Source organism: Astyanax mexicanus, chromosome 8 (assembly GCF_023375975.1).
Source record: "Astyanax mexicanus isolate ESR-SI-001 chromosome 8, AstMex3_surface, whole genome shotgun sequence".
NCBI classification, from domain to species: domain Eukaryota; kingdom Metazoa; phylum Chordata; class Actinopteri; order Characiformes; family Acestrorhamphidae; genus Astyanax; species Astyanax mexicanus.
In genome coordinates this window covers 47,445,816-47,467,139 of record NC_064415.1, presented here as the reverse complement: position 1 = coordinate 47,467,139, position 21,324 = coordinate 47,445,816, and the positions used below count along the sequence as shown (strand labels likewise).

Below are 21,324 nucleotides of genomic sequence, written 5' to 3'. Positions count from 1 at the left end.
ATTTCCAAATAGGCCTGCACAATTTATTGTTTCAGCATTGTTATAACGTGTGAATCCACAATAGTCACATCGCAGGACAAGCAATATTTTTTGCAATGGCAAAAATTTAGGAAAATAATTCAGTAATATACACTTCACTTTATACATAATTTTCAATGGCATATCTACCATATCTATTATTTATCTGTTTATTAAGTGTTGTTATTTTGTTTATTTTTAATACACAGCATGCAGTGATTGGACAGATATTGAATCATTGACAAATCTAATGAAAACATCTGCATTTTCGATATCACAGAAAAACATCTTGCTCCTAAGTCACAATGTGAATGAGGAAGCCTGGTTAAAATTCAGACTTTCTGATAGAAGCTGTTCTTGTCTTTTTGGCAGAAGTCGAGTTGTCTCTCTGTGGCCTTGATGAACTTTTCTTAGTGGTTCTGAGTCTCCTGGTTCTATTAGGAGTTTTTGGTTTTGGTGAGGTCTTTACACTGACTGAGAAAACTGGAACTACAGCTACAGGCCTGTTCAGTTTGCCTGGCATAGCGTGTGGATGTTTAAGCAGTGTCTGGTACTGCTGTAGACACATTTCTCTGCTTCTATATCTAAGTTTTGCCATGGGGCAAGCATCCCGTCTGCATCTACAGGAGGAAGTATTGGGACAGAGACTGAGCTTGGTAAAACTACATGTGACGGAATTGCAATCTGCATCCTCAGGACTCCATGACTTGGAAACCATAAGTTCACAATTCTTTGAACGAGTGCTGTTTTTGGTCTGAGCTCTAGCAGTGGTTGGTCGTTTCGCTCGCTCTTTCTGTACAGTGGCAGACTGAAGCTTTTCCAGCTCCAGCAGCCGCACTACCAGAGGAGCGAGGCAGGGATCAGCCGAGAACAGCCTCTGCTGGCTATCTGAGAGTTCTGTGGATGGATCACCATGAGTAAAATCCAGATCTTTAAGAGGAGCCGGAAGAACCTGGGGGTAAACATGTTCGTCTACTGTCACTGGGGAATAAGAAGAGTCCAGGTCATTGTTATATGGCTCAGGCCTCAGATACAGCTCCACAGGTGCAGACCACTTTGAAACCTGAGCTCTTCCTCTCTCCTGATCTGAGAGATCGCTGTTGTCAGAATTGGACTGTTCTGAAGCTGCTGTGTTACTGGACACTGGAACATCCATGTTGTTCGCTTTTACCTCTGGAATTCCTACATCAGACGAGTTGGAGCTGCAGTTTTCTTGCCGTCTCTCTCGAGGAGCTCTGCTGTGGCTGGTCTGCAGGGCCATGAACTTCAGTGGACAGTCTTCAGTCTTACTCTCTTGGTTTAAATGTTTAGATGTGTGGTCATCTCTGTTCCCAATGACGGAAGGCTGGAGACCAAGCATCTTCCACCTGTGGGTCAGCATTCTCAGCTGGTTGTTGTGATAATGTCTCAGACTGGATTTGATAAAGAAATATAAATATCAGAAATAAAGATTTAGATGGAGGAAAAAGTGAAATCTTGAAAATGAAAGTGTCCTAAAACCAGTGACTTCTGAATCAATAAGAATAACACATTTGATACCAGGTCCCAGTCAAGTCTAAAGTTGCAGTATAATGCAGCGCTACATTCAGTTCAACTACAGGTTAAGGATTTTGGCAAAGCCACCAAAACCTGGTGCCAAGTGCTGTCAGGAGAGGTGGTGTAGATTTCTGATTTATTCACCACACATCAGAAGCAGAGCAGGAGATGGGCAGGAGAGATAACTAATAAGGAGCTCATTTCTAGTAAGGGAGATTGGGGTAAGATGAGCCAGTGGGTAAGCTGAACCACCAGCTGTATGCAATATAATTTTGTCACATAGCCCAACATTTTTTTTTAATCTGGTAAAATCTTTATCCATTAAAAATAATTTATCTTAATTTACCTCAGTATATAAGAACATAAACATTGATAATCAGAAGTTTATCTATTGTTTGATAGAATTAACATTTTACATTGCAATTTCGAAACAATGTAAATGAGTCAGTGTACAGCTTGTAATAACTGTAAATTAGCTGTGCCCTCAAAATAACTCAACACACAGCCATTAATGTCTAAACCGCTGGCAAAACATGCTCAATTTGGTTTAGGTCTAGAGACATACTTGGCCATTCTGTTCTCTTCATCTTAAGCGAAGCAGTTGTCATCGTGGAAGTGTGTTTGGTGTTGTTATTATGTTAAATAATCACGGAAAGCCATGAGCCACTTCTCTAAACTCTGCAACAATGTGTTTATTTTTTATTATGCAAGCCTGTGGATATTATATTAAATAGTGATGTCAGTTACTCCTTTTACCATGCCAAAATAACAACAAGCTAGTGAGCTAACAGGCTAAACTAGCACTAGTCCAAAAGAACAGAACAAGTGGCACAGCTTCCAGTAAAGTGGAAAAATCCTTTTTTAAAGGGGTAATCAGAAATCAGATACTTCCCATGTGGATTTAACTTCTTTGGTCAACCCTGGGGAGGCCTGTAATGAGTGGAGCCTATCCTGGAAAACTGCTGTATGATCTTGGCCATAGGGCTGTATTTCAGTTTTAGGGTGTTAGCAATCTTCTTATAGCCTAGGCTTATAGCTAATTCAGTTTCTTACATCTTATTTCCATGAGGTGCCATGTTGAATATCCAGTGGCCAGTATAAGAGAATTAAACCCAAAACACCAAATTTACCAGGTTTGCTCCCTATTCACATAACACATATATGTACGTATATATATGTTTGAATAAAATAAGAATAGTTGTTTTATTCTATAAACTACAGACTTTCTCCCAAATTCCAAAAAAAAATACTGTCATTTAGAGCATTTATTTGCAGAAAATGAGAAATGTTTATATTCATAAGGTTTTAAGAGTTCAGAAATCAATATTTGTGGCATAACCCTGGTTTTGTTCTGCTCATAGACTGTATATAGCTGGACAGAGCATCGTCTCTTAAAAGTGAAGCCAGCACAGGTCGGGCGCCCCCTGCTGTTCGGCTGCAGAAAGCTGTGTAACTCCACCCACCCCCATAGGTTTCAATGGCAAAACAGACAACTTTCAATCACGTTTTTTTCTAATATACTGTAATTCTACCTCCATTATTTAAATGCAGCAGCTAGTATAACCTCTGCTTATATTGTCAAATTTTTATATCCCCACAGAATTCGGTTTTTAAAACTTTATTCGGCTCTATTCAAAAAAGGTGTGGTTATGGTAAAAGGGCTGCTTATGGGCGGGACCAATAACAGACCGTCAGCTCCGCAGCCCTGAGGGGCGGGGTTATTTAAATGAGTGGTCTGTCTCTCCACAGCCTTTCTCCCTCCTCTGGTCTCTACTGCGCAGACTCTGGTCTCTGAATCGCCAAAATGGTGGAAGATTTTGGCTTCATTTTCATTGAATGAATGGGAACGGAGACACGGCGTCCATCTTTATATACAGTCTATGGTTCTGCTCCACCAGTCTTAGGGCGTTTTCACACCTGTAGTTCGTTTCTCTGGTCCGAATTAGTTGATGAGTTCGTTTACTTGGAGCGTTTTCTTCTTCTGTTTAGTCTGGTTTCCCACAGGCATAAATGTAAATGCACCAAAATGCGCATCAATAAACACGCAAGCAGCCTGTGTCCTCTGATTGGTCAGAGCGTGGTCTGGTGTGGAAGTATATACATATACAAAAAAAGTAAATATAGCGAGAAGATTCTGTGTTCCAGCGCATATATATGTTTTTACACTGAACGCTGAAACGTTGCGCTTTAAACACAGCGTTTCTATGTGCAGAGCAGATGTAAACATACTAAACAGATAGTAAGCAGGCGGCGCGCGCATGGACACAGCGTTTGTTCACAGCTGTGGTAATTAGCGTTATCTGGCTAATATATCAGTTTAGACTGCGTCTTATCAGCCGTTTAGCTCAAATAAATGGCTTATATTTAATAGCTGGGTCGGATGGAGACCGGATCACGTTCTCACCAAAGCGAACCGCTCCAGAGTTCGTTTGGTAGTGGACCGAGACCACCTCCTCTAGCTGGTCTCGGTCCGGATCTTTTGATCCGCACCCGAGTGCGATTACTGTTTTCACACCTGCTCAATCGAACCGCACTAAAGTTACAAACGGACCAGAGTTTGTTTTAACCGGACCAAACAGTGCTGGTGTGAAAACGCCCTTACACACTGCTTTTGGATAACTTTATGCCACTTCTGGTACAAAAATTCAAGCAGTTCAGTTTGGTTTGATGGCTTGTGATCACCCATCTTTCTCTTGATTATATTCCAGAGTTTTTCAAATTGGTAAAATCAAGGAAACACATCATTTTTAAATGATTTCTTATTTTTTTACAGAGCTGTATATATATATATATATATATATATATATATATATATATATATATATATATATATATATATATATATATATACATATGTGTTTTAGGGCTGGCCCGAATAGCGTTTTTTGAGCTCCGGATATTCGGCACTGATTCGAAGCGAATATTTGAATATTCGTTTTTAAAAAAAGAGGTAAAAAAATAAATTAAAAAAAGCAAATCACGGCCCCTTTAATCCACTGAAAAATGTTCAATTTGCTCTGACCGACGAGACATATTCACCCCGGATTTTTGGTGTTTTCACCCCATATTTTTTCTGTGTTTTTAGCCCAGATTTCTTTGTGTTTTCATCCCGGAATTTCTGCTGCCCCACACCGCGGCTTATCCGCTGCGTAAGCAGGCTAGGAGGCTGCTGCACGGTTTCTCCGCTGCGCAAGCCAGCCCAGTAAATAGCTGTTTGTGTTTTCACACTTAGGCTATTTGCTTAAAAAAACAAACAAAAAAAAACGTTTGTTCAGGAAGTATTTTATATTCTTAAACATTGTTAATTATATTAGAGGACAGTCATTGTAAACTGTACTTGGTCTATTTCGGTTAAAGGATTGTGCAGGGCATATTACTGATTTTGTATTTTTGCACTTGGGCTATAAGCTCAATATTAAATATTTAGTTTGTTTAGAAATTATTTTATATTTTTAAACCATGTTATATTATATTAGAGTAGAGGAAAGTCATTGTTAATGACGTTATTGTACTTGGTCTATTTCGGTTTAAGGATTGTGCAGGGCATAGCCGTATTACTGATTTTGTATTTTTGCACTTGGGCTATAAGCTCAATATTAAATATTTCGTTTGCTTAGAAATTATTTTATATTTTTAAACCATTTTAAATTATGTTAGATAAGAGGAAATTCATCATTTTTGTAGGCCAGGCTTTTGTAACCGATTTAGCCCCTACTGTTGCCACATTACCCCTTACGTTTTATTATATAAATCAGTTTCGAAGAGCCTGCATTTTTTTTTATCATGTATAATAGAGGTCTGCGCGAGACTGATTTTTAAACCCACTCTTCCACGCTCCCGCGTTTCTGTCTCGTTACCGCTCCGCAAAAAAATTGCTTCTTTTAATCCCGCGCCCGCCCGCCACATACACATTTCTGCCGCTCCCGTCCCACGTTCCTAATATAAATTAAATAAACTACATTTAATGCTTCAAATTTACTTATATATTTATTAAAACAGCAGCGCTGAATAGTGTGGTCCCGTTCCTTACCCCAGTCCAAACACCATCGGTGTGTGCGTGTGTGTGTCGGTCCATCCTGCGCGTTGAGAGTTTTCTTTAGGTTTTTTTTTTTTTACAATTATTACAGTTACAGTTAACTATTTATTAATTTGCTCCCGCATCGTCTGGATTAAACTCCCGCTCCAGCCAATAACAGTTCAGTTCTGTCCCGCGCGCAAGATATTCTGACGGGACCCGCTAAAACAGAAGTGGTTAGAGTGAGGTGGAACTCTGGAAAGGAGAAAAAAAACGAATATCCGAATACCAAAATTAAAAACCGAATACCTACTCAACGAACGAATATCCGAATACCCGAATATATTCTCTATATATTCTCTTATATCCCAGATAACACGCGGGGCATGTATGGGTTCCATGTTGGCACCACATATAAATGTAAGTGATTGACCAGAAAGGGTTAAACATGGGCTCTATCTGGGTTGGACACTGCACATAAGGCCTAAGTGGGATCTATATGAAATTAAATTGGAGTGTAATGATGGGGGAATTTGAAAAGCTCAACAGTAGAAACACATGTACATGCACATGTTTTTCATATTACAACCAGAAACTTACAAAAGTATTTTGATGTGATTTTAAATGATAGACCAATACAAAGTATGACGTGCCCCACTTAGTAGAGCCACCTTTCACTCTAATTACAGCTGCAAGTTTTTTGGGATTTGTCTCTACCAGCTTTGCCCATCTAGAGACTGGGATTTTTACGCATTCTTCTTTATAAATAGCCAGGTTGGATGGAGAGCGTCTGTGAACAGCAATTTTCATGTCTGTTCATGCCACAGATGCTCATGAGATTTAGTTCAGGACTTTGACTGAGCCTTTTTTAACACATTAATATTATTTGATCAAAACTATTCCACTGTAGCTCTGGCAGTAAGTAAATGGTCATTGTATTGCTGGAAGATTATTCTCCTTCCCAGCTTCCAACAGGTTTTCTTCAAGGATTGCCCTGCATTTAGATCCATCTATCTTCCCATCAGTTCTGACCAGTTTTATTGTCCACACAGCAAGAGACTGTCACCACCATGTTTTACAGTGGTTATGGTGTGTTCTAGATGATGAGCAGTTCAACTTTGGCCTCACACAGCACATTCATCCACATGTTTGCTGTGTCAACTACATAGCTGCAAACAGCACGTCTAATGTCAGAACATAATTTCTTTTAACAGTGGCTTTCTTCTTGACACTCCTCCATAAAGGCCAGATTTGTGGAGTGCATGACTTATAGTTGCCCTGTGGACAGATTCTCCCACCTGAGCTGTGGATTTCTGCTGCTCCCCCAGAGTGACCATTGCTACTTGTCTGACCAGTCCTCTCCTTGCTTGATCTGTCATTTTTGGTGGACGGCCATGTCTTGGTAGGTTTGCAGTTGTAGTATATTTTGTCCATTTTTGGATGATGGATGGAACAGTGCTCCTTCAGATGATCAAAGCTTGAGATAAGTTTTTATAACCTAACCCTGCTTTAAACTTCTCTACATCTTTATCTCGGACCTGTCTGGTGAGTTCCTTGATCTTCATGATGCTGTTTGTTCACTAGTGTTATCTAACAATCCACTTTGGCCTTCAGAGAACAGCTGCATTTATGCTGTGACTACATGACACAGAGGTGGACACTATTAACTAATTAAGTGATTTCTGAAGGCAATACTTTTGTATGTCACACTTTTCTGGTTTTTATTTAATAACATTTTTGAAAAAAATATTATTTTTATTTCACTTTACCATTATGTGCTACTTTGTGTTGTTCTATCAAATAAAATCTCAGTAAAATGCATTTACAGTTTGTGTTAATAAGGTGAAAAAATCAAGGGGTATGAATACTTGAATACTTTTGCAAGCAATTGTATATACAGTATAGTAAAAAAGCATTTTCCCCTTCGACAGATTTCTTTTGTTTTTGCTTTTTTGTCATACTGATATTTTTCTGATTATCAAACAAACATCATACTGAACGTAAAACATGGTGGTGGTAGTGTGATAGTGTGAGGCTGCTTTGCAGCTTTAAGGCCTGCACAATTTGCTGTAATAGATGGAACCAGGAATTCTGCTGTTTACAGAGAATGTCCGGCCATCTGTTTGTGACCTCAAGCTCAGGCGTACTTGGGTTCTGCAGCAGGACAATGATCCAAAGCGCTCAAACAAGTCCACCTCTGAATGGCTTTAAAAAAAACTAAAATAAATTTTGGAGTGGCCTAGTCAAAGTCTGATTGAGGTTCTGTGACATGATTTTTAACAGGACGTTCATGCTCTAAAACCCTTCAATGTGGCTGAATTAAAATAATTCAGTCAAGAAAAGTGGACCAAAAATCCTCCACAGGGATGTGAAAGATGTATTGCCAGTTATGGGTAAAGCTTGATTGCAGTTGTTTCTTGCAAAGGCAACCAAGTTATTAGGTTTAGGAGGCAAATATTTTTTTACACAGTTGCTAGATTGGTTTGGATAGTCCTTTCATTCAATAAATAAAATTATAATTTAAAAAGTGCCTTTTATATTTAAAATATCAGTATGACAGAATATATTTAGTTGTCTGCACAAGTGGCAGCTAATACACAACCTTCATTCAGGTTTGCTGGGAGTGTGTGAGGCTAATGTGACAAACCACGGCAGAACATGATGAACTGTCATCCGGTGGGGAGTGTCCCAGTGGGTTAAAAGAGACGTCCATATCTACTTACACTTTGGCTGATTCTGAGGAGCTGCGGCAGGTGGCTGGCTCTTGTGCCAAATGGACAATGGAACTCCTGGCAGAAGAAGCTTTCTGTGGAATACATTTCACCCAAATGACTGCAAGACTGCAAGGTATTCAAACATATTAAAATAATGTTCACAGCAAACTTCAAAGAAAGGCACTGATAACTGATACCTTTGCTGTGCTCCGTCCTTCACAAAACTGCAGAGCTTCAATTCTTTCTATTAACTGGGTTAATGGGGAAAACTGTGAGAACAAAACGGACTAGTCAAAGTTGCATATTTATTTTAGATGAATTGATGCTTAATGCTTGTTTACTGAATCTGGTGTATTGGAAATATTGCAGTACTCAAAAACACAGACCACAGAATGAAGCAGCTTAAATTCAGCGGGTTTAAAAATAGTATTATCAATAAAGGAATTACATAATAACATTGACATGAGACATTTAAATAAGTCAAATTAACATGTATTGTATAAGTAGCTTACTTGTTATAATAAGTACCTACCCTGTCAGATTCTCTAAGTGAAGACACACCTGCATAGAAACATGCAAGAAAAATTTACACAAGATCTCCACACTTTTGTACATTCTCCTCTGCCAGTGTAACGTTTGTTAGTTCCATTTTCTGACCGTTTGGGGCCAAATCTGAACAAAGGGTGAAAATTTGAAAATTGGGTAAAAAACTTTTAGAAATGGGTTTTTATCCATGTTCTTTTTTTATTTGCAATTTTTCAAATCTAATGTTACAATCCAATGTTACATGATGCCTGAAAATGTAATCATTTTTTCATTTGTCCTATAATTCAGGTTGAAAGGGGCAAAAATGAATCCCCATATTTTTTTACTTAATAAAAAACAAGAAATAGATAAGTTTACATCCATTTTTATCTAAACATTTAAAAGACTGAAACTGTCAGATAATTTAACTGATAAATGTTACACTAAACCTCTATAATTTAGCTTAACTTTCTGATAAAAGCTGTGAGAATGTTAGCATCTGACTGACCTTGAGATGTCCCTGGTCTGGGCGGCACCACCAGTGTCCTGTCCTGCCATTTGAAGTAAGAAAGGTAAAATAAGGAGGTTAGCTGAAGTCAGTGCAGCTCTGCAGAACACTCCTCACTGACTGAGCGCAGAGCAGACTGCAGCCGGACACTTGCACTGAGCACAGCGGAGCCGAGGACACCAGCTCTGCATGACAATACTAAAATAACTCAACTTACCTAATTAAAAAACCCTGTAATCTCTGCAATGCAGTTTATACTAATACAAAATCTCATTTTACTAGAGTAATAATACCAGATCTATACAGATCTATGAAGATATTTGGACTAGTAACATGGCAAGGAACACCTTAATTTAGTACTCACTAGTAGGGCTGCCACGATTAGTCGACTAGTCACGATTATGTCGACTATTAAAATAGTCGACGACTAATTTAATAGTCGATTAGTCGTTTTGTTTTTTTTCTTTGTTTTTCTCTCCAAACTGCTGCGACTGCCTTTCTGTCCTGGACGCACATGCGCAGTAGTGGAAACCGGGGTAGGTAGTGGACGACATCTCAGGACATTATACAGACAGGCTCTGGTTTCATGGCTACCCCGCTACAGAACTCAAAAGTGTGGGATCACCAAGAAAATAAAAGTGAAACGCGTGCAATGCAATATCTGCAATGAAGAACTTGCCTTCCTCGGCAGCACAACCGCGATGCACGAGCGCCTGAAAAGGAAGCATGTTGTGGCTGATTGAATGACGAAGAAGCTAAATTGCTATTTAGCTGCTAAAATTAGCGTAAACAGAGTGTTAACTTAGTACTTAACTTACTCATCTTGATAGCTTTAAAACAGAGGTCACTAATAGGCGGACCGCGATCCGGATCCGGACCCAGACGTTGTCACAAATGCCGTCCCAAACCGATAAACTACAGAGAAGGATTTCATTCTGACAGTGGCTTCTGTTTTCAGTGCTTTTCGGTGCAGTAAACTCACAGATCAGTCATGTGTGGTGTAAAATCACCAAACGCTCTCCTCTGCCAATCAGATCTGTGCAGACCGCTGCCCTGTGTACGGTAATGTACACAATATCTGGACAGAGAGGCATTTTTTATTAATATACTTTTTTTTCATAATAGTTCAAACAACCTCACGGTTGAGATGTTTCATAAATGCCAGTGCCTTATCCTTATTTTACACAGTTGTTTACACTTTATGCTAAACAGTAAAATAATTGTCTGTTACAACAAGCTGCATATTTCATTAAAGGTTTAATGAACTATGATTTTAATTGTTTTTATTTTTAGTTAGCATATAGCTGAAATCTAATGTTGGTTGTATAATAGCAGCTGCATTCTATTGTGATAAACTGTGTTTTATATTCAGTTAACGTATGATCCGATTAGTCGACTAATCATAAAAAATAATCGGTGATTAGTCGACTATAAAAATAATCGTTTGTGGCAGCCCTACTCACTAGTAATATTTTACCACTAATTTAAATGGAATTTCACTTATTTTATTACATCATCATGTTTAATTAATATTGTGGAAAGAGTTAATTTGGCATAACTACATACTTTAAAATACATAATTTATATTTAAAAACAGGTGTCGATCAGTTACCAGTAAGGATCTGTCCATTAATAATTACAGTGGTATGAAAAAGGGAGCCTTGATAATTTTTTTTTTTTTTATAAATCATTAGTTGTTCGGATCAACAATTTCAGTTAAATATATCATATAGCAGACGAACACAGAGATATTTAAAAAGTAAAATGAAGTTAATAGGATTTAGAAAGTGTGAAATAATTCTTTAAACTAAGTTAGGCATGTGCATACATTTGTCACCTTTGTTGTTTTATTGATTTGAACACCTTTAGCATTATTGGTACACAAAATTAGTTTGGTAAGCTTATTGACCCTTGACCTACATACACAGGTAAATCCAATTATAAGAAAGGGTTAAGGAGCCAACTGCAAGTTTTTCTCCTCTTTGCATCTTTTCAGAACAGTGGCAACATGTGAGCCTGAAAACATAACTCTCAAATGACCTGAAAACCAAGATTGTTCATCATCATGGTTTAGGGGAAGGATACAAAAAGCTATCTCAGAGATTTCAGCTGTTAGTTTCCACTGTGAGGAACATAGTGAGGAAATGGAAGACCACAGGCACAGTTCTAGTTAAGGCCTGATGTGACAAGACAAATCTCAGACAGTCAGAGGAGAAGGATGGAGAGAACAGTCACAGTCAACCCACAGACCTCCAGCGCTCCGAACACCTACACCATCATCTTGCTGCAGATGGAGTCACTGTGCATCGTTCACCTATTCAGTGCACTTTTCACAAGGAGAGGCTGTATGGGAGAGTATTGCAGAAGAAGCCTTTTCTGAAACTTCATTTTGTCTGCTTTATGATATATTCAACTGAAATTGCTGATCTGAACAAGAAATAATTTATAAAGAAAACATATGAAAATTATTAGGGGTGCCCAAACTTTTTCATACCACTGTATCTTCCAAACTAAAACATTTATCATTGATTATCTTTTCTTCCTAATAAAGAAAAGATAAAGTAAAGAAAAATTAAGTAAAGTTTATTTAATACTTTGTTACTCATTATGCATCACATGGCCCAGTTTCCCAAAAGCACATCTTAATATTGAGAGTACTCATTGTGAAGCTTGCTCAACCATTTCAGATTAATATTAGTGCTGGGAATATTTAAACAAGCATTTTAGAGAAGTAATAAGTAAAAGAGTAATCGAGATCTGTAATTTAAGTTTTTACAGCTGGTGTGATTTTAGGCTGACACAACCAACCAACGCAGATATTAAGTAACAACACTGGCTCAATGGCATTGGTTACGTTGGCATGACATTGACAGTGTCACACTGACATGTTGGTCTGACGTTGGGTGTCGGCCGATGTTTGACATTTGGCTAACATTGGTCTAATGTTGGGTAACAGCCAATGTTTTGACGCTGGGCCTATGTTGGTCTAATGTTGGGTAACAGCCAATGGTGTAAAGCTGGGCCTACGCTGGTCTAATGTTGGGTCACAGCCAATGGTTTGATGCTGAGCCTACGCTGGTCTAATGTTGGGTGTCAGCCAATGTGTTGAAGCTGGGCCTAAGTTGGTCTAATGTTGGGTGTCAGCTGATGTTTTGACGCCGGGCCTACGCTGGTCTAATGTTGGGTGACAGGCAATGATTTGACGCTGGGCCTACGTTGGTCTAATGTTGGGTAACAGCCATTGTGTTAACACTGGGCCTATGTTGGTCTAATGTTGGATGTCAGCCGATGTTTTGATGCTGGGTCTAAGTTGGTCTAATGTTGGGTATCAGATGATGTTTTGATGCTGGGTCTAAGTTGATCTAATGTTGGGTGTCAGCTGATGTTTTGATGCTGGGCCTAATTTGGTCTAATGTTGGGTGTCAGCTAATGATTTGATGCCAACCGATGTTTAATGTTTAGTAAATCTAAAGCAACCATATTTGTGTAATTGGTAACAAACTGAGGTGTGTCTTCCAAAAGGTTCCTAGGACCGTATTTAGATTAATCTTAACTGGTCAAGTAAGCTTCACAATAAGCACTCCCAAGTTAAGACGTGCTTAATGCTAAGATACTTTTGGGAAACTGGGTCCTGTGATGTATAATGAGTATAAAAGCATTAAATAAACATGACTTAATGTTACATTTTTTTGTGAATAAATAAAATTTAATAAAATTAAATTTTAGTTATGCCAAATATAAAAATGGAGTTTTTGCACAATTTTTATATTTTTATATTTAAATATGAGGATGTAATAAAACAATTAATAAACAGTTAGCTACTGTACATGTCAGATGGGAGATCACGTGCTTAATTAAAGCAACAGAGAAGCTCAAATAAGACCCAGATCCAGAACCAGTTTAAACAGACCTGATCCGGCGGAGCTGCTCCTCTCTCCATGGCTGCTGTCTCGCTCAGTCTGCGGGAGCAAGAGATAAACCAGGTTAATAAAGCGGATCCGCCGCGGGTCAGACCGAGAGCGGTTAGCTTTAGCCGTAACCAGGGGCAACCGCACCCGCCGGAACCGCCCAGCACCAGCACCCGGCAGCTGAGCCCGTGGAGCGGCGGAGAGCGGAGCCCCGCTACCGCGCGGATCTAATACCGGACCCGGTAACAGTTCGTCGTGTCCAGTGAAAACATTAATCTAAAATTTAAACTGTAGGAGAAATAAGACTAAACCGGGACAGACCCCGCCTCTTTACTGGAACGGAAACCACGATGTCCCGCATTAGTAATATATTAAATATTAATAATATATTAACTATATTAGAGTACGAGGTTAGTACACCAGGTCCCAGGTCAGTTACTACCCTGACATCCCATTAAACATTATCCAGTACACTGTTCCTACTAATAAACCGCGTTCCTACTGTTCCTACTACAGTGTATCCAGTACACTGTTCCTACTAATAAACCGCGTGTGAGATAATAGTTTTATTTATTGTTTTATTATTTATTTATTTATTTTGTTTGCTTTTTTGATTGTTTTTGATGTATCTAATGTATTATATAATGTTTTTTTATAATAAGTCACTATTATCCAAAATAGGGCTGGGACAAATTATTGATATTGTGATATATTGTGTCGTTTATGGTTGCAATACATTATCAATATGTGGCATCAAATATCAATATTGTTAATAAAACATAGGTGCTCTAAACTTATTATTCTCCCCAGGTGTTCCTAGTCTCCAAGTGTGTATATACCCCCATGTGTTCCTTTGTTGTCTGTCACATGCTTTTTAAAAATGATTCAGAGTCAGGATGCAAATGCAATATATATATATATATATATATATATATATATATATATATATATATATATATATATATATATATATATATATATTGCTGTATGTTGAATCGTAACTCTGCATGTGTATTGTATTGCCAGTTTTTTGCCATTACATAGCCATAGAATTGACCAGGTGTAAATAGGGTCATCATATGTGATTTAATATCAATAGAATGTAAACTGTCCTGTAGGATTTATGAATACATTATCACATAGTGTTTTCTTATTGCACATATATATATATATATATATATATATATATATATATATATATATATATATATATATATATATATATATATATATATATCAAATGGACGTAAGCACTTTATTATAATATAATATTTAGCTCAGTTTAGGTATACTTTTTTTTAGTAGAGGGTGGACTACCTGTCAATCATTTAGTCCCGCTACATTTTACACTGATAAAATGGAGATGTAATTCTACTGTTACAAATACTATATTGTAATGCATTAGTTATTATAATGTAGTCTTTTAATGTAAATCCACATTTGCGCATTTACATTATTAACATTAATGGCGAATGGTGAGTGATGGAATGTTCCAGGCGGCTCTCCAGCACTCGGACACTACCAAGACGGAGTTCTGGAGGGGGGCACTGTACTGACCAGCATCTCGGGGTCCTGACCGGCGGCTTGTCCTGTTCCTGAGCGTAGGTGGGCTATCTGTTTATGTCTGATTATATACGCTGATCACTCTCGCGTGCTCCGTGTCCGTATTCAGACTGTATGGTGCGGGTTAACTCCGCTGGATTAGAGCCGCTGTCTCTGTATCTATGTGTTCAGGATTAGCTCAGGTCGCTGCAGCGCGGTAACGAAGAGCCGCTTAGATCCTCAGATATACAGTCCATCTCCTGCCGGAAGTGGGTGGAGGATATGATATAGCTATCTGCAGATGGCGAGGCGGTTGTTTTGTAGCATGCAGCCTGCAGAGCTATTTTATGTGACCCATTTAATTAGTTCATATTTATAGACGAAGAGCCGTCTTCAACACTACGCCCCTACACCATGCCTATGCATTAGTTTAGAAGTTAGTGCTTGCCTGTAAGCACAATAAGCACAAGAACTAATTTTTAGCAGGTAAGCAAGCTAGTTAGCTAGGTTATCTAGCTAGCATCTTAAGCACAGATCCTCAGTGTTCAGCTGTATTTGTTTCTTTGTTTGTTTCAATGGCAGCTGTCTAAAATGTGTTGATCCTGCTTTGGCATACTAGAAAATAGTATAGCATTCCTACTGACAAAATAAAAAATACCATCTAATTAATGAATGTTACTGTACTGTTGCTTTTCTCCTTTAGAGTTTAAAGGCATAACTGCCAAAATGTCCAGCAAAAGGGCAAAGGGAAAGACCACCAAAAAGCGCCCCCAGAGGGCCACCTCAAACGTTTTCGCTATGTTTGACCAGTCACAGATTCAAGAGTTTAAAGAGGCCTTCAATATGATCGACCAAAACCGGGATGGCTTTATAGATAAGGAGGATCTGCACGACATGCTCGCTTCATTAGGTAAGTCCTGTTGACGTTTTAACAAACTGGGTCAGCTCTGTTGACCGTGACCTCTGTAGTGGTAAATTAAGATCTGAGAAAACTTTGTCTGTGGCCGAAATTGATCCCTATTTAGGTTTTGGGGCACTACTGAGCCTTCCATTTAAAGTGGAATTTGAGCGTTATTTTAGAACACTGTAAACTCCTACATTGTACTCCTAGATAGTAGTAAACACCCTAGCTCACTAATGCTACACAAGCTGAATGTGGACCAGTTTGAATTGTGCAACAAACTGAAGTCAGTGTATTCTGTGAATTTATCATTTTTCCCTTTGTAGTTTGTTCCAGAGAGGCTTATGGTTCTAAACAACAAAACAGTCAAAGATAATTAAGTTTTCTTTTTTTTACTAACTTTTATTCCAGAACTTTTCAGAACTTCAGAAGCTTTAAACATGGCTCTGAATTCACTTATGTTTCTACCGCTACTTAGAGCGCTTTTTCACCAAAGCAACTTTGGTTCTTGAACCAGTACAGTTTTCACGTGTTTTCACCGGTTTAGTGGAACCGTCAAAATGTCACATCAGACGTCTTTAACAAAGGGAGGTGCAGAACAGCCTTGAACAGACACCCCAATAATATCGTCACGGTTTGCGCTGAAGAACCTAGTAATCTTTAGTTCCCACTACGAAAAAAGGTTTCTGGTTCCAGAACCTACTTTTATTGGTGGAAACATAGCGAACGGTTAAAAATTATGGTTGCGAAACAGAACAGTGACGCTTTCCACGTCAGTGGAAAAGCGCTACAGTCCAGGTGTGACGGCAGCTAGATCTCCAGTATAGTGAGTGTATGGAGCAGCTATAGGATAAAACAGCATTAGGTCAAAAGTTTGGACACCCCGGCCCCCCAGCCAGTGCACCAGTATAGTGAGTGTATGGAGGAGCTATTGGATAAAGCAGCAACTGGTCAAAAGTTTGGACACCCCCGAGCGGCAAGAGCAACCTACCGCGCATAGCTGATTGATGTAATTGCACGTTGCGTAGCACATTTTAATCTCATTTATGCAAATACATTACCTAGTAACCGCCTAGCAGCCACTTAGCAACATCAAAGCAACCACCACATATACCATAGCAACACCTTAGCAATCACCTAGCAACCACTTAGCAACACCGTAGCGTCCACCTAGCAACTGTTTAGCAACACCATAGCAACCACCATGGATACCATAGCAACGCCTTAGCAACCACCTAGCAACACCTTAGCAACCACTTAGCAACACCATAGCAACCAACCTGGATACCATAGCAACATCTTAGCAACCACCTAGCAACACCTTTGCAACCACATAGCAACACCATAGCAACCACCCCAGATACCATAGAAACACTTTAGCAACCACCTAACAACACCCTAGCAACCACCTAGCAACACCTTAGCAACCACCACAGACACCATAGCAAGTGCCTGGCAACATCATAGCAATGACCATAGCGAACGGTGGGAGACATTTTAGCTGCGCAACCATCCTGCGTTTTTTCTGTAATTGTTTTAAAAGTTCCACTCTGGCACCCTCATTCCATTTTGAAGTAACTGGCACAAGCTGCTGGCACAAAAATGAATCAAATCTTAGCTTCATAAAAAGCTAAAGAAGTCTGATAACATAATGTACGTTGACACTATTGCCTGGAATCATCACTTTCCTCCGAGCGCACTGTGATGCAGCCTTGTGCCTTGGCGTCAGCTGGAAAGAGATTTCACATTTATCAGAGGAGCCATGCGCTTGTCTTCACCCAGTGTTGGGGGCATTGCAGTTATAGTGGTTCTATTGAGTGGGTGGCTCAACTGTCTCAGCTAAACTGGGGATAGTAAAATATGTAAGTAATAATATATGTTTATTCAGGCGGGACTGAAGCACATTAATTGGCCTAGGAACACACCTACAACAATCGGCCAATACAAACCAAGAGCGTTCAGACCCATCAGTGTGCTAGACCAAAATATAATGTGTAATTGTTGCAAATAATGTATGTAATAACATCACATTTTACAGTACATTTGTTTATATATAGAAATGTTTTTACTTTGTTAAAAAGCAAAAACGCTAGACGCCTTTCAGTACTTCTGCAGCCCACTGGGGGGCCACAGCCCACAGGCTAAAAACCACTGATATAGAGTGGTGCAGCCTAATAGTGGACTACACAGAATTTTAAATGGATAATTTCCATTGAAAGCAAAATATAGACTACAGCTAAACTTTTGAATTTTATCTGAGCTGTCACGTTGTGAAATTATAAATGGCTAGTGGCAGGATGATATGTGATCTAACCCTGTGACCCTTTTCAGGTAAGAATCCCACAGATGAATATCTTGAGGCCATGATGAATGAAGCACCTGGTCCCATCAACTTTACAATGTTCCTTACTATGTTTGGAGAAAAACTGAATGGAACAGACCCAGAGGACGTTATCAGAAATGCCTTTGCCTGCTTTGATGAGGAAGGAACAGGTAACTTCTGAATAACTGACTAATTGAGTAATGAAAAATTAATCATCAGATTAGTCATCGACCAAAATAATCATCAATGTACAGGTCCTTTTAAAAAAATTAGCATATTGTGATAAAGTTCATTCTTTTCCATAATGAAATGATAAAAATTAAACTTTCATATATTTTAGATTCATTGCACACCAACTGAAATATTTCAGGTCTTTTATTTTTGATTTTGTCATACAGCTCAAAAAACCCAAAATCTCACAAAATTAGCATATCATGAAAAGGTTCTCTAAACGAGCCATTAACCTAATCATATGAATCAACGAATTAACTCTAAACACCTGCTTTTTTGCCGAAATCATCAATATTAAAACAATAAAAGGCTTGAACTACTTCAGTTGTGTGTAATGAATCTAAAATATATGAAAGTCTAATGTTTATCAGTACATTACAGAAAATAATGAACTTTATCACTATATACTCATTTTTTGAGAAGGACCTGTATGTGGACAATAAACTGATGTAATTTCCTAAAGAACCCTTTCCTTTCCTGAAAAGTAGGAGTAGAAAGTAAAGTCCATGTATTTTCCTGATTAATCTTGTCTAAACACTATGAAACAATTTGAAATTTGACTTCGAGACTTCCTAATGTTTCCCAATAATCCATGTAGGTTTTATACAAGAGGACTACCTCAGGGAGCTCCTTACCACCATGGGGGACAGGTTTACAGATGAAGAAGTGGATGAGCTCTTCAGAGAAGCCCCTATTGACAAGAAAGGCAACTTCAACTACGTGGCATTCACGCGTATCTTAAAGCATGGTGCCAAGGACAAAGATGACTAGGAAAAGACTGAATCGTGCTGAAGATTAATGCAGACGCATACACTGTTCATCACACTACACATAATGTTTAGGTGTCTCTGGTTCGTACCCTGTTTAGAACAGTTCACAAACTCATTGGCTTTATAAGGGAGGTGCAAACTACAAAGCAACACTAAGGCAGTTAACTCCTACCTGTGGACCTCTCCATTATGACCTTTGTAGACTTGTACATAAGAAATAAACTAAATATAATAAACTGTGTTGTATTTAGGAGCGGTACAGTGCTGTGGTTGGATGAATATTTGGGAATAAACTGTGAGATGATGATGATGTCCACACTAGTAGTTGTGTAGTTCCACTGTGGTCACTGGTTTACTGTAATCATCATTGGTTTCTGTGAGAGACTGTTGATTGTGAAATGTGACAGCAGCAAACGGTCAAAAGTGTTAACTGTGTCATTTCCTCTGGATCTGAGAGAGCTGTTGTTTTTCTGTTGGCTGTAAACTTGCAAACAAGGTTTACTGTCCAACCCCCTTTCGAACTTCCTCATTGTTGTTCTTTATACAGGGTTGTTTGTTTGCAACTGACCAGTCAACAGGAATTAGGTTTCAGAAGCATCTCCTGACATAAACAATCAGGAGCTTTTTTAATTTCAGCATCTCCCACATACATATACCAACTAGTAGGGGTGTGACGAGACACTAATATCACGAGACGGAACGAGACACGATACTGGGTTCACGAGAACGAGACAAGATGAGATTTAAGATTAAAACGTCAAAAATAAAAAATGGCTTAAAAACTAGAGTTTTATTTGACAAAATCATATAACGCAAATTTAACAGACTGGTTTCTCTCACACATTGATTCTATAAAAAACAGAAATAAGAATAAAAATTAAAAAGAATAAAACTTTTCTAGGTCTTATATAGTGCAAACAATAAGTGCAAACCACAACCAGTCATATTAAGACTATGGTTTGTGTTTTTTCTCCTAAATCTCTTGTAATTTAATTATACATAACCATAACCAGCTTTTTAACTGTACTGCGGAGCTCACCTACTGTTGCGCAGAGCTTTTTAACTGTACCGCAGAGCACACTTTCACTGTCGCACGGAGCTTTTTAACTGTACCGCGGAGCTCACCTACTGTCGCGCGTAGCTTTTTAACTGTACTGCAGAGCACACTTAATGTCGCGCAGAGCTTTTTAACTGTACCACGGAGCTCACCTACTGTCGCGCAGAGCTTTTTAACTGTACCGCAGAGCTCGTACTGTCTCGTAGAGCTCACCTACTGTCGCACGGAGCTCTTTAATTGTACCGCGGAGCTCACCTACTGTCGCGCAGAGCTTTTTAACTGTACCGCAGAGCACACTTATTGTCGCGCGGAGCTTTTTAACTGTACCACAGAGCTCAGCTACTGTCGCGCGGAGCTTTTTAACTGTACCGCTGAGCACACTTACTGTCGCACGGAGCTTTTTAACTGTACCACGGAGCTCACCTACTGTCGCGCGGAGCTTTTTAAATGTACCGCAGAGCTCATACTGTCTCGCAGAGCTGACCTACTGTAGCGCGGAGCTCTTTAACTGTACTGCGGAGCTCATACTGTAAAGTCGAGCTCACCTACTGTCGCGCGGAGCTCTTTAACTGTACCGCGAAGCTGACCTACTGTAGCGCGGAGCTCTTTAACTGTGCTGCGGAGCTCACCTACTGTTTTTTTTCCCCGCGAGACAGGTTTAAGCTTGATTTCGTCACACCCCTACCAACTATATAATAAGGGTGCATAGTTTAATTGACAAGTGTGATCACTCTGAACTGTGCCTGAGCACAATACACATGCAGTGTGAGTGCGATACATGCACGAGTATGGAACAAGATGATGTCAGTAATGCAATGTTCCTTTAAACAAACATGACGGTGTTGTGCTGAATTTATCACAGACGCCAGGAAAATTTCTGCTTTTATCAATAAGACGCACACCTGAGAGAGGGTGCTTTTCATGGTTGGGGTGTTGAATTCAGCACAACACAGGCAAGCCCACCGAGCAGTAAGTTATAATGTAAGGTTGCTTGGACACGGATTGTTTAAAGAGGTGTGACTGCAGGCCAGCGGGGGAGTGGGGAGGGGGCAGAACCGTGCTCCAGCATGATTCAACCAAACTGTGCCTAGTATAAGTACACCCTAAAAGACTTTAAAAAGACCCTGAAATTTAAATAATATATATATATATATAAAACTGTTGGCAAATGTTTTATCTTATATAAATCTCTATAAATCTTGGCTGTAGAAAGATAGCCGTCATTGTTAGGCTTGTATTCACCTGTTGATTGTAGTTGTCCTACAGTATAGAGCTC

The 21,324-nt window shown here is 39.1% G+C and overlaps 2 protein-coding genes across 4 annotated transcripts; one reads left to right on the top strand and one right to left on the bottom strand.

The window, feature by feature from the left end:
- Positions 1-146: 146 nt before the first annotated feature.
- LOC103038043 (uncharacterized) lies at positions 147-14,871 on the bottom strand. Its single transcript, XM_022677974.2, has 7 exons — positions 14,782-14,871; positions 13,227-13,275; positions 9,317-9,359; positions 8,816-8,844; positions 8,481-8,552; positions 8,293-8,375; positions 147-1,430 (listed from the first exon to the last, which is right to left on the bottom strand). Exons 2-7 carry the CDS (start codon positions 13,254-13,256, stop codon positions 344-346), a joined length of 1,344 nt encoding a protein of 447 aa, XP_022533695.2. The 5' UTR covers positions 13,257-13,275; positions 14,782-14,871; the 3' UTR covers positions 147-343.
- LOC103037289 (myosin regulatory light chain 2, smooth muscle minor isoform) lies at positions 14,729-19,301 on the top strand. 3 transcript variants are annotated; one of them, XM_007229311.4, is made up of 4 exons: positions 14,729-14,829; positions 15,470-15,676; positions 17,999-18,160; positions 18,820-19,301. In XM_007229311.4, exons 2-4 carry the CDS (start codon positions 15,493-15,495, stop codon positions 18,990-18,992), a joined length of 519 nt encoding a protein of 172 aa, XP_007229373.1. In that variant the 5' UTR covers positions 14,729-14,829; positions 15,470-15,492; the 3' UTR covers positions 18,993-19,301. The 3 variants fall into 3 exon arrangements, with proteins under 3 accessions (XP_007229373.1, XP_007229374.1, XP_007229375.1); XM_007229312.4 differs by having other exon boundaries at positions 14,745-14,825; XM_007229313.4 differs by lacking the exon at positions 14,729-14,829 and adding an exon at positions 15,080-15,252.
- Positions 19,302-21,324: the final 2,023 nt, after the last annotated feature.